This window comes from Vespula vulgaris, chromosome 1 (genome assembly GCF_905475345.1).
Source record: "Vespula vulgaris chromosome 1, iyVesVulg1.1, whole genome shotgun sequence".
Lineage (NCBI taxonomy): Eukaryota > Metazoa > Arthropoda > Insecta > Hymenoptera > Vespidae > Vespula > Vespula vulgaris.
In genome coordinates, this window is record NC_066586.1 from 18,439,587 (window position 1) to 18,456,310 (window position 16,724).

General features: G+C 36.1%; 1 protein-coding gene across 4 annotated transcripts in view; it reads right to left on the reverse strand.

Annotated features, from left to right (window-relative positions):
• Window positions 1-16,724, reverse strand: part of LOC127070417 (uncharacterized) — a 145,065-nt gene that overhangs the window by 62,315 nt on the left and 66,026 nt on the right. For all 4 annotated transcript variants that reach the window (XM_051008374.1, XM_051008364.1, XM_051008378.1 and 1 more), the window contains 4 exons: window positions 16,127-16,370; window positions 14,431-15,925; window positions 13,603-14,356; window positions 12,741-13,259 (listed from right to left, as the gene is read on the reverse strand). In XM_051008374.1, the coding sequence (XP_050864331.1) occupies window positions 12,741-13,259; window positions 13,603-14,356; window positions 14,431-15,925; window positions 16,127-16,370 (3,012 nt within the window). The remainder of the gene's footprint in view (window positions 1-12,740; window positions 13,260-13,602; window positions 14,357-14,430; window positions 15,926-16,126; window positions 16,371-16,724) is intronic.

Genomic DNA, 16,724 nt, shown 5'->3' on the forward strand with positions numbered 1-16,724 from the left:
TTTTGTTTTTTTTTGTTTTTTTTTTTGTAATAGAAAAGATCCACGTTATTGCTTAATTTTTTTTCTTTCTTTATTTCATAAATTATTTTTCGACTTTTCAATTTTTCGTTCAAAATGTTCGCTTTTGCAATTATCTCTCGTTTATCATTTCCGAAAGAAAAGAGTCTTTCTTTGTAATTTTTCGTTCTTCCAAGATGCTCTTGTCTTTCAAAAATACTTTTAATTTTCTTTTTTAATAACAGAAACAACTCGTATTGTTATTTAATTTTCACTTTTTCCTTTATTTCACGTTAACATTTTTTCTTCCTTTGTCCATAATGTTCGTTTTAAAATTATCTCTCGCTTTTCATTTGCACGATCAAATTTTTCTTCTCTCTAGATATTCTTGTTTTTCAAAAACTTTTTTACTTCGTTTCTTAACAACAGAAGAGACTCGCATTATTATTTAATTTATCCCTCTCTTTATATTATCCTTCACTTTTTAATTCTATTTTATTTTATTTTGCGTATCATTCGTTCTACGAAAAAAATTGTTAAAGAGAGAGAAACAGATAGACAGACAGAGAGAGAGAGAGAGAGAGAGAGAGAGAGAGAGAGAAAGAAAGAATCCGAATATAAATTTTTGTCTTTCTTTTTTTCTTCGTCTTACCAAAATAAAATTCACGACTGGGAAAATAACATTATGTTCGTTTAATTCGACGTTATATATTTAAGTTAAAATATTCACGATTTCATCCGATGCCGTTAACCGTAGCGTGAGTCTTTAACACGTTCACCAACGAGATACGTAATTGCATTTGGTGTCGCGCGTACTTTACGGCTAGTCCTCTAATATCCCGAGAAATGCTCGTTATTAATTCGCCTCATTATACGTCTCACTGGCGTAGGAGTTTTTATTGGAGAAAGAAAGATATACATATATGCACATACACAATACACATACACAAACACACACACGCACGCACACATACATAGAAAAAGAGAAAGAGAGAAAAAGAAAGAGAGAAAAAGAAAGAGAGAGAGGGAGAGAGAAAGAATTGACAGACGGCTGTCTTGGATTGGACGAGATAAAGTAACACGAACGAATGCTCAAATTCCTCTGAACTTCCGTAGTAAAGAAACGAGAGGTTAATTGCGAAAATTGATCCTTTCTATCTCTGTCTCTCTCTTTCTTTCTCTCTCTCTCTCTCTCTTTCTCTCCTACCGTTTATCCTCTCGAGAAAAATAAATTCAAATTTCTCGTAATACCAAAAGAGTTTAGTTAGATATTATTAAAATAATTTTCAATGTAATAATCATTCGAAACAGACGATCTAGTAGAATTACAATTATATTTATTTCCACGATATTTTTATTAATTTAATAATATATCAAGTATGCATGAATTATTTTGACCGGTATAAATTATTATGGAATAATATATTTTTATTATCACTTATGAACTGAATTGCACGTTATTGTTTTATCTAACTTATATTACGTTAGTTAATGATATTTTATTACGAATATTGATTGTTTAATTAAAATATTGGTGACGTTAATTGGCAGTCTATTGGAATGAAATAATTTTGCTAAACAATTGTCTCGCAATGATAGTTACATTACGTATTAAATATGACGTGTAGTATATATCTTTTTTTCGAGATCATTGAATTCGTGAATGAGGTAATGTAAAAAAAAAAAAAAAAACAGAAAAAGAAAAAATGAAAATACAACTGCTCAACTTAAACGACGTCGCATCATTGACACCTGCGCTTCCCGTTTTTCTAACAAATCGAAATCTAGGCCGGTTCGATATCACGATATCGTATCTTCGAAACGTCTTTCCTTCTTTAAAGTGCATTCGCCGATAGCGTTCGATAGATCGTTCCGGTGAAAAAGTACGTGGCGAGAAATGGGATTTTTATGTAATCCGTAAAGTGTGTTGGAGGAATTTTTCGAAGGAAAGAAACCGAGGAACTTGTCAAAAAATAAGAGAGAAAGAAAAAAGGAAAAGAAAAATGATCTCTCTGTACGAGGGAAACAAAGTTTCGAAAGAAGATCGAGAAAAATTATTCATTCCGAAAAATTTTTCAAAACGGTTGATTATAAGAAAAAGAGAAATTGTGTAATTAAAAGAATAGAGAGAGAGAGAGAGAGAGAGAGAGAGAGAGAGAGAGAGAGAGAGAGAGAGATGAAAAAAAAGAAGAAAAATCAAAGGAAACGATCGAATTAAGTTTCATACGAACTGGAAGATATTTATCGAATATCGGAGATTATAGGAACGAGAATGATGAAGGGAGGAAAAGAGAGTAAAAGAAAAAAAAAAAGAGAGAGAAAAAAGGCAATAGATATAGTTATTTGGCTGAGAAAAATTTACTCGAAGGGAACCAATAATTTCCCGTCGGTACCAGGACTTCGCATTTATCTGGAAGACAGATATACAGATAGAAGCGGAGATCTAGAGAGAAAGAGAGAAATAAAGAGAGGAAGAGAGATCGAAAACGAGAGCGAGAGCGAGAGCAAGAGTGAGAGCGAGAGTGAGAAGAGACGAGAGTCAGAAAGGAACAGGAAGTTCCGTTTCGAGATATTACGAGGAGAGAAACGTCTCTTGAGAATAAAACGTGCATTACGGACGAGATACTTTCCTATCTCTCGAGTAATCTTTTCGTGTTCGATTGACTCTGTTGCCACCCTCCTTCTCCCCTCTCTTTTGGAAGGAAACGAGGTCCTTCGACCTCTATCACCGAGCAATGATTTTTTCCTATTTTTTTCCACTATTTTCTTTCCTTTTTCCTTTTTTTGCTCTATTCTTACCTTCTTTTTTCTTCCTATTTTTTTGTTCTCTCTTTTTCCTTGTTTTATCCCCGCTAATAACTTTCTAATACTTTTCCACACTCTTACTTTTTAATACTGGGGAAAAATGTGATAAATCATTCTTCTAGAAGTATTAATTCCGCGAGAATGATTTCAAAGACTTTAAATCCATTTTACGAAAAAAATTCAAATTCATCTCGTCCTATTCGAAACGAAATTATTATAGATTCTTTGGTAAAAGAATTTTACGAACGACGACACGAGAGTATTTTATTTAATGACAAAACATCGCTCTTTTTCTCTCTCTCTCTCTCTCTCTCTTTCTTTTTTTCACGTAAAATACGATGAAATACGTGAACGGATGTATATGTGTATATATATATATAGGTGTATATACAACGTGTCTTTTTAATTGTCATTAAAAATGTCTGCCCGCGATAACGTGCGCCACGGTAATATGTCAAAAAGCTATTTTATTCAACGGATATGGTAGACCAAGGTAAATGGGCGTCATAAGTCATAGAAGATCCTCGGAGATATAATTTCTCGACGACGCGTCTGTTGCATTTTTAAATGGACCGTATGGTATACTTTAATAAAGATTTTCTTTACGTTATATTAATAACGACGACGAATCACGCAATACTTTTTTTTCGTAAAGAAGAAGAAGAAGAAAGAGAGAGAGAGAGAGAGAGAGAGAGAGATAATCTTATGACCGAACCTATTAATATATTGATCGATCGATCGAAGAGAAAATAGAAGAAAAAGAAGAAGAAGAAAAAAAAGGAAAAGAAGAAGAAGATATGGAGGAGAAAAATTCGCGAAGCTTTCTTTTGCTTTTTTTTCTCTTAAAAAAAAAAAAAGAAAGAAAGAAAAAAGAATTAAACAAAAAAAAAAAGAAGAAAAAAAATCTCCCCCTTCGCAAAGTCCCCATTCGAAAATTCAACGTGTAATCCCAACCAGAAATTCGCCACCGTCGCGAGATCTAATTACGGGACGCAGTAGATGCACCGAATGCAATTTGCATGGGCGTCGCTTCCAATACTGCCGATAACACAGTACACCGTTGTATGTAGTATCTACACAACACGTTGTGCCTTCTACCTGGTGCCGTTGGTATTGCTCTTGCTGTTGGTTGGTGGATGCTGCTGGATGCTGCTGCTGTTGCTACTGGCTACTGCTGGTGATGCTGGCCTGTTGGATGCTGGCTACTGGTTGCCGCTGCTGCCGCCTCGCCATCAACTCGGAATCCTGCGTTCGATACGACCGAGACTTCTATTTTTGCGTATTCGTCGGTTCGTTCGATTTTCTTCGTTCGTTTCTATGAGGGAAGCGAGAAAATTGCAATTTCCTCTCTCGGCTTTCTTCATCCCGACAGATTCGATCGGCAAATGCCAATGCCGAGAAGAATTTCCTCGGCTTATTTTCTACTCGTTTCTCTTCTCTTCTTTTCTTTCTTTCTTTCTTTTTTTCTTTTTTGTTTTTTGTTTCTCTCTCTCTCTCTCTCTTTTTTATTTTTTACATTAGATGCGACGCGAAGAATCCCTCCCGCGCCATGAAAATTTTGTCCGAATGAAATTTTTTAATTGGAACTATTATCGAGCTTCGAGACAAGCTTCTTTTTTTTATTTTGGTGAGGGGTGGGGGAAGGGCGGAGATTCTTGTTTCTTCTTTTTTTTGCTTTCTCCTTCCTTTTTTTCCCATTACTTGTTCCTCCCCATTAATTTTTTTAAACTTTCGAAATATTCAATTTAAGAAAATTATTCGTAGTATTTCATTCATCTTGTCCAATATTGTCTAGATAAAAATTTTTCGTTAGAGCCGCGATACCAAGTTTCGGGATACAAGTTTCTCTTGGATCTTATTAATTCTTTTTTTTTTACTGTTCGGAATATTCAAATTTACAGAATTATTCTTGGCATATTATTCATCTTGTTTTCATCTTGTTCGTTTTCTTTTTTGTCTTCTTAAGCTCTCGTAATATTCAAATTAATACAATTATTCATAATATTCTATTCTATTTCCCTCTCTCTCTCTCCGTCTATATTTCTAATACGTACGATAGACCCGCCGAATTTACAAGCAGAGAAAGTGCATGTTCGATGGAGTACGCAAGGTTGCCTTTAAACTTGACACTCCTTTTGCACCTCCTACTGGCACGCTTTATTACCAGTAAAACCGGTCGCGTACGGTGGCCGCGTGCGTAATCAAGAACGCATACGGTCCTGAGTTCTCTTAAAAATACGACGACCGTTCCGAATCAAGAATCTTTGCTCCACTTTTATTCGATCGAAACCATTCAGTTTCTCCGTTTCGAATTTTTCCGTCTATTCACTTTGAGCTCGTAACGGAGTTGTTTACGAACGAACGTTTATAGCAAAAGTTATTTCCTCCTCCTCCTCCCCCATCTTTTGCAATAGCGACGATTACCAATAGCAATTATCTGTGCGATTTATAGAAAGAAAAAAAAAAGAAAACAAAAAACTAATACGCAAAAAATAAATAAGGAAAATAAATCGGATATTACCGAGTAAATCGTTTACGCGTTTAGAGGGATTAATTCAAACTTCTATCGGATATAGTCTATTAGAAATAAATGATAATTTTCAAAGGTTAACATATACATAGATATAGATAGATATTTATGTATACGTTTTATATAGATTAAAATAGATGAAACGAGTATTGCTACCGTCAGCTTGTAATACAGAGAAATTACCAATTATCCTCGATCGACGTTCGATCGTTTTCGCAATTAATTAAACGACGTAATTTGTTGGATAGCCTCGTTGGATAATTTGCAATTCCTGCGGGAGCGATTCGCTTTACTACGAATGCGAAGTATTACGTGTTAATTTTCATAGTCGAAACACGTAGTAAACCAAATTATTCTCTTACGAGAAATCGTACGATTTCGTTTCTTTCCTTTCTTATTTCGTACCTATTTTGCTTTTTATCATTTCGTAGATGAGTTAGGATCAATCGATGAAGTGTTGATTGAATGACGTCAACGACCAATCGGTTTTCAACGTTGAAGGACAACGGTATTTCCCATTATTCTACGATTTTCAAGTGTGAAACATTGATAAAATTAGAGAGATAAATAAATACACACACATGTGTGTGTGTGTGTGTGTGTGTGTGTGTGTACACACGAGATAAATATGATCAATATTATACGTTCCTAGCCGCATTTCATTCGCATAAAGTTATTTACTCCGCTAATGTTGGTTACTATACTAAAAAAAAGCATTGGTATTATATACAAGTAAAACGAAATAAAAAAGAAATTAATAGGATTTTTAAATGTGAAACATTGATAAAATTAGCTATATAAATACATACATATATACGTACATACATACATACATACATACATACATATATACATATATATATATATATATATATATATATATATATATATATATATATATATACAAGATAAATATGATTAATATTATACGTTCCTAGTCGTACGTCACGCGCATAATGTTACTAATGCACTAACGTTGGTTTACTCGTGAAAACATCCGTATGAAGAGAAAAGATAGAAAAAAGTAATACAGCATATACGCTCCTTCTAATGGAAGTTACCGCGAAAGAAAATTTTACCCGAGATGTGCTTGTCGTTTCGTATTTTAAAGCGAAGAAAACTGTACTGCGGAATGGGGGGTAAAGAGAAGAGGAAGGGGTAGCTTTCAACTCTGAGGATAGCTATTCCGTCGTATTAACAAATGAGAAAAGGATCCTCTAGTTTTCTACTTTCGGTTCATTAAGTGCCTTTCGAAGTATCTACAAAAAAAAAAGAACGAAAAAAAATAAGAAACAAAAAGACTCGAGTTACTAAAGTGCATAGCGTATCGCGTTAGATTAAAAGACCGAGAATCTTCTCTCTTTTTATATTCTTCGAATTACATTTTCCTGTCTTGCCATTGAAAACTAGAAATCTTTAATGATACGGTTTAAGTAAAGTTAAAGAAGAGAAGGAGAGAGAGAGAGAGAAAGTTAAAGATTCTACGACCGCAACGTTTAGATTTCATTTGGATTTCTAATGATATATGTACGACTTTAGCCGTTTTTATTAGGTTCAATTAAATCGACGATCCACGTATCTAATGTTTCGAACGTGAACGTTATGGACCTTCGTAGGAAATCCGTTCGAACGTCTTCGTACGGATATTCGGCCGACCACCTGTCGCGCAAATTACGATCCGTAGAAGATTAATGTCCTTAGTCTGGGGCAGGATCGAGTCGCGGAATATAATAATGGAGGACCGAACCAAATCGATTGCCGTAACATCGATCAAGAAGTACGGCATTGGGCGCGTGCGCTTGTCCACCCACTACTACTACTATTATTAATATTACATACACACACACATATATATATATTTACTGAAATAAAAAACACAAATAAAAATATACGGGTACACACGCACGTACTTACATACCTAATCCCACATTACAAACAATTTTCACCTACTCTTCATACTTAAAAGAGACTAGGAATAAACTCAAACGAGTACCATCCTATCGTAATACGAAGATAATCGTATCATTTCATTTAGTTATAATTACTACGATAAAGTATGGTAAACTGCTTGAGAGAACTTGGTATATGTAAATTCGCCTACGTAAACGTCGACAAAACCATATCGGACATACTGCTAATTAGGTGTACCCGAGATACCTACGTGACTATGTATGTATGCATATACTTAAACCTGTACATATGTATGTATCTACGTACGTACATACGTATATGTGTATGTATATATTTAATTACTTATTTATACGTATATATATATATTACGAAAAATCTTTCGTAATTTCGTTAATTTCACGTAATTAAAAACGAAAAAAGAGAGAGAGAGAGAGAGAAAATATCTTTCATCTCGTTTGACCAAATTTTCAATCTCATATTCTGACCCACGTATCTCTGCATTCATTTTATTATTATACGTTACATTGGCTATAAAAGTAATTTATCAAGGATCAATAAAATACTGCTAGAAGTTACGGTAATGTAATTTTCTAACTTATACCAGTTCTCCCTCACCCTCTACCCCCACTCTCACTCCCACCCCCAACCCAGTCCACGTCGATCCATCCCCATTTATCGTTTTCGTATTCTCTCTCTCGTTCCTTTTTTTTTTTCTTTTTTTTTCCTCGTCGCTAATTAAAGCAATCCTAATGAAATTCGTCAGACGAAAAATCGTTAATATTATTTTCGTTGCTCGAAGAAAGAAAGACGTAGATCTGTAAAGTGTAATATCCTAACGTAATAATCGTGAGTTCGTCGAAACCGGTCGTGTCTTCTTGTCGAGTATACCCACGCAACCTCCCACGTATCCGGTATCATCGAGACAAAGAAGAAGAAGAAAAAAAAAGAAGAAAGAAAGAAAAATGAAAAGAAGAAGAAAAAGAAAAAGAGGAGGAGGAGGAGGAGGAGGAAGAAGTAGAAATATCGTTTCTTCTGTTCTCGTTTTTTCTCTTTTATTTTTCTATTTTTTATCACTATCATTCCGTTCATCTCGTTGATTCGTTGAAGGAGATGAACGACAAAGAAGGAAAAAAAAAAAGAAAAAGAAAGGAAAAATAAAAAGAAGAAGAAGAATAGAGAAAAGAAGAAGAAGAAGAAGAAGAAGAAATAGAAACGCCGTCTCTTTTCTTTTCGTTTCTTCTGTTTTATTTTTCTATTTTTTATTACTATCATTTCGTTTGTCTCGAATTGTCATTTCGCTTGATCCGAACGACGTGAGAATAACTTATGATGAAATTAAATTAAATGAAAAATGTAATGTTTACTCGACAAGAAGAAATAAAAAAAAATAATAATTTCTTGACAAACGGATTATGGAAAATCGGACTATTCCTGTGTTGCTCTTTCATGCGCACTTTGGTCGCTCTTGACGTTCCTAGCGAGAATCGATAAAATACACACATACATATATATATATATATATAGATACACACATATATATATATAGATACATACAACATACATACATACATATATACATATATACATACATTCATATATACGTATATAGATATGTACGTACGTATATACATATATACACATTATATATAGATAGATATACATACACGTATATATACATATATAGTCTCTCTCTCTCTCTCTCTCTCTCTCTCTCTCTCTCATCCTTTCACGTCAGAGCGTTGCAGTTGAAACGATGGGTCTATCGAGCTCTGTCATTGGGAATCTAGACGTTCGCGTTCTACTATATCGTGATACAGCCAACCGGAAAGAGCCTGTGTACCTTCCATTCACTCCCATTGTCCTTTATTTCAAAGGAAAGCATCGAGTAGGGTCACTAATGCGAGTATCCAAAGCGAATCTTTTCTATCTTCTCTTTTTCTTTCTAATCTCTCCTTCTCTCTCTCTCTCTCTCTTTCTTTTTCTATATCTTATTCTTTATTCTTATTTGATTCTATGATAACTAATGGTCAATGTAAATGAAATCTACTTACTTTCTTACTTACTCCTTCTAAAAATCTACAGAAAAATCTATTCGTATATATTATAACGATAAATTTCCAATCATTTTTATAATATAGATTTGGAACGAGTAGAAATTGACGTTCACGTCGGTTAGAACGAAAGTGATCGATCGAAAGAATTTTCGTTGATTGCCTTAGTTATCGTCCCAGGCCGACATTGTACCGACGACGACGTTATCTCACGCGTCGATTGATTTCAACGTTGCGCGATCCAATGATTTATGCCTTTTCATAATGGAATCCGTCCGATCGAACTCTTGAACGTATTTTCAACCGAACGACGATTTGTTGGGTTAAACGAGCACGTTCCCGGTTACCGAGTCGGATAACTATGCGAACGTGGTCGTAAAATGAAGGTAAAAAGAAAAAAAAAAAGAAAAAGAATTGAATTTTGTTTTTTCCCAAAAAAAAAAAGATCGATCGACCGATCGATTAATCGATAAAGATTTAGAAGATCTAAAGATATAGTTTGATATGATGTACATGATATATACGTATACATGTCATATGACATAATGAAAAATAAAAATACAAAACATTTTTTTAAATATTATTCACGTGCAAATATATATTCTGATATATAATATTCGCTAACACAGGTAAAGTAGAATCTTGACAGCTCCTTTCGAACACCTTCTAACGGTAGTTATATAAGCGAAAGCAAAGCTAAACTTCTATCGTGCTGTTGAACCGTCTGTTACATCCAGGTAGGTATATGCAAGTCTGACGTATATCTCGTTGAATCTTTCACAACTTATCTTCGTAAGCTATAATTTTAGTAACGTAGGTATATCATTGAAATAAACATGCTGTTTCGATCGTAAACTTCGAATAATTAGACTCATTATAGAACTTCCATAGATCTATTCAATGTAATATAACGCAATCACGTTTTACAAATTTATCGAATATATGTGTACATATATATATATATATATATATATATATATATATATACATATATATAATTATGGAGTATATATTATTATATATTATTATAATATACATTATATATACATATTATAATATATTATAAATATATAAATATAAAATACAAACATTACTATATATGTATATATATATAATATATACAATAATATAAATAATAATACAAAGTGTCCATCAAGATTATAAAAATCTAGTAATTTTTTTTCGAAAAAAGTCGAGACAGATCAATTTTGTCATTTTCATCCCCATTGCCATCTAACATTTTTAAGAGCCCAATTTTTTTTTTAAGATTTCAAGTTTCACCCCACTAACATGATGTAGCTCAGGATGGATGAATTTATGATAAAGACTTGACGCACGGTATAGATAAGAAAAACGCGATTATTTTTCCTTGAAATAGCATAAATATAAGAAGTGAAAAATGTCCAACTAGGATTGTTACAAAATCTAGTAATATTTTTGTTGACAATGGGACAGATCCTCGTCATAAATTCACTCACTCTCACTGTTATTGCCATTTAAGGTTTCTAAGGGTAGCATTGTCACCTTTGCCCTTCCCTTAAGGTAGATTAAACCGAAGTGACTGAATTTATTTCGACGTGTACATATTTGAATAAAAAAGAAAGAGAGGAAAAAAGTCGTTAGATTTTATAACAAAACATGAGATAATAAATGACAAATTATTTTTTTCTACTCGAAATAAAAGAACTCGTTAATACATTCGTTACGTTCCATCGAAGACGATTATTTCGATTAGTTCGAACAGGATCGTATTATGTTGATTTTGAACGCGACCCGAATTTCGTCGTTTTGTCGTACTAATCGAACGACCGCCGAATTAACTTGTGAGCCTCTAACGAACTTAATCGGATTAATTAACGCGAAGGTAGAGGCACTTCACGATGGAGAGACACAAAGAGTGAGAGAGAAAGTGAGTGAATGAGTGAGTGAGTGAGTGAGTGAAAGAGAGAGAGAGAGAGAGAGAGAGTTAAAGAGTATGAGAGATAGATAGAGATAGGAGGACCGACACGACGTATCGTGTGTCTCGTACGGTCGACGAGACGTTTATGACGTTGAAGGTATTATCTAAATGAAGTCGTTTCGTAGTTCGGAGCAACACGCCGATTTAAACTTTCAACGTAGAGAGACAAAGAGAGAGAGAGAGAAAGAGAGAAAGAGAGAGGGAACAGAGAGCAACGTATACGTATAATCGCTTAAAGCTTTATCGCGTAGGACACGAGGCAAGCTGATTTAATACGCTTCGGAAAATATTCTAATAGGATGATACATCTTGGTTAATGACGATAATAACGCTTAACTCGTTTCAATTTTATTTGAGACATTATATTTTATTTTTCACATTATCTTACACACGTACATACACACAAATATATATATATATATATATATATATATATATATATATGTCGTGTGTCTCTTTTGTGTATTATCGTAATTTTCTCTCTCTCTCTCTCTCTCTCTCTCTCTCTCTCTCTCTCTCTCTCTGTCTTTGTGTTTATTCGACTTTTATTCGATTTTATTCGATTTTATATCCGATACTATCGCAGCGCAGTTAATTCGTCCATTCGATGAAATTCGAGATGTTATATATATATATATATATCGAAGTGTTATACATATATATATATATGTATGTACGTATGTATATATACAAGGTATCCCATATATTTTGGAAAAATGGAATATCTCGTGTACGGACCTGAACGCAGAAAAAAAAATTTTTTTTAGAGTGATTCGTTCGAAGTGGCACATCGTATGGTGCCAATTCTTTTTTCTTTTTTTTTTTACAAGTCGAACGACGGGGGAATCTCAAAGTCAAATTTATTTTTACAAATGGAACTTTTTTTTCTTTTTCTTTTTTTTTTTTTCTTTCATAGTTCATAGAAACAAATTCAATAACGTAGCGTGCAAGATTATTTATTATTTGAAAATGTTATACATTATATTAGAAATTTATTAATTCCTGTATCGCTGGTTGCCAACTGTTAGGCTGCATGTTGTTTACTAAATAAGGTCGAACTTCTTACGAAATAAACTTCGTTTATTTGGCTCGAGTAATTTCAGAAGCATAAAGGGGAGATAAGAGAACGAACAGGGTTATACTCCATAAGAACTCGTAAATTTGTAATATAATCTGACTTTGAAATTTCTTTCATCGTTCGATTTGTAACAAAAAAGAAAAAAAAAAAGAATCTGTTAAAAAATTTTTTCTCTATAAAATTTTTTTCTATAGGTTCAATCCCTCACAAGATATTCCAATTTTTCGAGATAAACGGGACACCATATATATTTATACATTTATAATATGTACATATACCTACATACACATATAAATACGATTTCAATGAACAACAGAATTTGATGAAAATATAATTAAAAAAAAATAAATCAATAAAAAAAAAAATAAGAATCGAAAGACAATAAAGAAACTAATAATTTTCACTTACCTATCGGTGTTATGTGTCAAGAATGATTTTGGTAAAGACAGTGAACGTTGATGTGGATCCAAGGACACGTCGCTGGTCAACGAATCCTCTCCTCTGGTCGGTGCACTTCCAGGCCTGGACAACATTCCATCTTTCGGTGGTACCATCAACGTTTTCAGAGAACCGATCACCGCGTCATCCATAGGCGTAGACGTGCCTGAACTCTTTGCGTTTCTCGGGCTCTTCGTCACGGTACGATCCGACGTAGTTACCCAAATGTCACTGCTCGAAGATGATGACGTGCTCGAGGGCGAAGCTACCGGCAGACCACTTGGTGACCTATTCAAATTTTTACCACCTTGAACCGGCGACACTTTTCTTTCTTTATCACACATTTCGAAGCTACCGACGAGTTCAGACTTTTTGTAAACACGATGACGATCTCCTCTCTTGTCTAGGCTACCGTTAGGATTGCTTTCTTCCATCGGTGACCACCGATTCGGCTGCTTCAACACACTCTTTGGCGGTCTATCTTGATATCTGTGTAAAATGTATTATACTTTTGTTAAATTTTGAAATATATTATACTTTTGAAAATTATCTAACATGGAATCTTTCCCATTTATCTTATCTCTTCTTTTCTTTTCTTTTCTCTTTCCTTTTTTCTTTCTTTCTTTTCTTTTCTTTTTTTTTTTTTATTTTTATTTAAATTAACAAATTAAAATTAGCAATCGATTATATTAAAATAAAAGTCAACCCCTCTCTCTCTCTCTCTCTTTTTTTTTGTTTCTTTTCGTTTGTTCGTTTATTTTTTTCTTTCCTTTTTTTTTCTTTTTTTTAATGTTACAAACATCTAACAAATTGAAATAGAACATAAATGTACCTTTGAACATTTAAATTATTCTGTTCCCGACTAGTCCTACTCTTTCTCGAAGTTTCCCGTTCCCTATAATCACGATCGTCCATTCTTTCCAAAGAAGCAGGCGAGGAACATGCGCTACCGCGGTTCGCATGTGTACCAGTGTCCATTGACAATCTCTGATGAGCTGGATAACTCTGAGATACTTTCATAAAGACCGGTCCTTGATTAGGCGAGTAAAGTGTATTTCTCTGAGAGCAATGCGGCCAGAAATCGCAAGTACTGCTGTTACAACGTAATTTCGTGTCCGGACTGATGCAAAAATCTTGACTCGAACAAGTTGGATTGGTGTTCGGTGTAGTGGCACCTCGTTGAAGCGTCCTAGGTCTTCGACTTTGTTGTTGTTGTTGTTGTTGTTGTTGCTGCTGCTGCTGCTGCTGCTGCTGCTGCTGCTGCTGCTGCTGCTGTTGTTGCTGTTGTTGTTGCTGTTGTTGTTGTTGCTGTTGTTGTTGCTGTTGTTGTTGTTGTTGCATCGAGTTGTTATTGCTCTTTTGAGATTGTTGTTGCTTCGAAGATATGAAGTAGACGTCGTAGGTGGTCTGATTGGTACGTCTCTGTTCTTGCCCTTCGTCCCGACGTTCATCGTGACGTTCGTATCGACTCGTTAGAAAGTTTCGAGTTATCGCACGACTTCGAGTACCATAGAGATATTCCGTGACAGCTTCGGCCTCGCGGAATAACTCCTCGTTTAGGGCATCGTCCGTTGATTGAACTTTTCCTGAAAGAGACGCGAAATCGAGAAAACGATCTCGGTAATCGTCGGACAGAAAAATAATTGTAGGTTTTACTTACTGTTCTGTAAAGTGTAACGCTTGCTTCTCTCGTTTCCTCGCTCGCTGGGTAATTTGATCATCATCCGATGAGACTCGTTGGATTCCCGGGAATGATCTCTAACAGTTTGAGGAGCCGTGCTCGGTGACCTCTTCTCCGGAAGTTGTAAACTCCTGGATCTTCTCACTCTAGATTGTAGAGAGTCAGGAGATGCTTGACTGGTTCTCGCACTCTGATGCTGCCTCGAAGCGTTTCCACGTCTGAAGTGATTAGGAGTGGGCGACCGTCCTTGTCTGTCGATGCTGCTCGAAGACGACGAGGAAGAGGTAGGAGAGTTAAATGACAATTGTTTACCGGACTCGGAAGATCCCGGAGATCTTCTGAGCCCTTGTTGGGTCCTTGCATGATGACGAGTTTGCCTGTTAGACGGTGAGATCCTTTCGCCGTTCGCTCTTATCGATTCCGTCGACGAATTCAATGCAGCTACAGGTGAGGATACTAGGCTGAGATTTAACGACGAACTAGGATTATCATCCTCGTCGCCGTCCTCGTATCCTTCGACCGATGAGTCCGTGTTCTCGGCTAACCTGGGCATCGCCGATCTCGTCACGCAACTGTCCAAACTTCTGAAGCCCATGGACGAGGAGGACGATGACGAGGATTCCAAATATCTTTGGGCAAACTGAGATCTTCTAGAGGACGACTGATCCTCCAAAGATTTAGCTTGCGCCATTCGATAATGTTGCTGTTGTTGTTGTTGCTGTTGTTGTTGCTGTTGCTGTTGTTGCTGTTGTTGCTGTTGTTGTTGCTGACTGGTACCTGCTAAGGTCGCGTTTAATCTACGCCTGGACGGTGCATTCGCGGATTTCCTCGAGGAGGATGGCAAGGAACTCCAATTGGTTTGAGGTGGCGAAGGAGGTGGACTGATGATATCGGTGTCGATTGCGTTGGATCTTGGCAGGAACGGTGCTTTCCCGTAATTACTACGTATAGCGGTATGCCTTGAGGAGGATCTCTTAGCGACGGCGTCTTGAAAAGCGGGCGGTGGCGAAATGATCGGAGTTATCGAGGGTGGTGAAAAGGATTCTGGTATGCTACGGGGAGACGTGCAAGCACTTGTACCACAGGACTCGTAATCTTGACCATGCAAAGCGAGATAATCCGGTCTTTGACTGTCCAACCTCGAAGAGAAATCTTGGGGACACTTTCCTGGCTCGCTGTTACTGCAATGATAGTCGGCCAATTTGACGGCGGCCCTTCTCGGTAAAGAGAGATTACCGGCGGTGCTGCCGGACAAGCTGCTCTCGTAATTTATTCGCCGATTCTCGTCCAACGATCTCTGTTGTACTTGGACCCAACCAGAACGACCGAGGTAAACTCCGTCGACCTCTCTGTCGCACCATCTAACCGGCGACAATTCTCGGCTGCAATTGCCACTGATGAAGAGCTCTCCCGAAGTCCCGGCGGTGCCCGACAAGAAGGCATTAGCAGCTTCTCGGCGACGGGAATTCGATACCTGGCCGTGATTGTAAATCGGACGTCTTATCAATGGACATATGGAAATATTATCCTTCTTCTTTCTTATTTCTCTTTCTTTTTTCAACTTTCTCAATCCAATTTTATAATCGATCCATGCAAAATTCATCATGCCATAATTACAGTCGTTTAGTCGGACAAATTTATTTACGGATTGATCTTGGGAACGTCGGAAACTCACCTGACCATGACTGTCCTGACGATGTTGCTTCAAACTCGACGTAGACGACGACGTATCGTGACGTTTCAAAGAAGGAATCGAGCTACCACGTGTGTAGGAGCCACGATTGCTTCCACTGCTCGATGACTTGCCTCTTGAACTTATCTGACTCTTGTTACTGCTCACGCTATAGGCTGATCCTTGCGAGCCGACCTCCCAAGGATCCGACGCGTTGCAGAGATGGACGATCGATAAGTTCGGACCTCTGTGAAGTATCGAAAAAGAATAATCCGTTTACCTAAGTCTTCTCATCTCTTCTTTTTGTTATTCCTCTCTCTCTCTCTCTCAGTCCCTCGCTTTATCTCTCTTCTTCGAAATCCGTAGTACGACGAAGGACGCATAAAAAGCGCTATTTAGCCTGAGGTCTCGTCGCACACGAACGTACATGTGTGTATATATATATGTATATATGTGTATATATATTATATACACATATATATGTATTTATATATATTATATACATACACCTACACATGCTTATACCTACATACATAGATAGATAAACACAGACGTTACTCTCGAGAAAACTCATACGAATACACGACTTTTATCGGTGCTC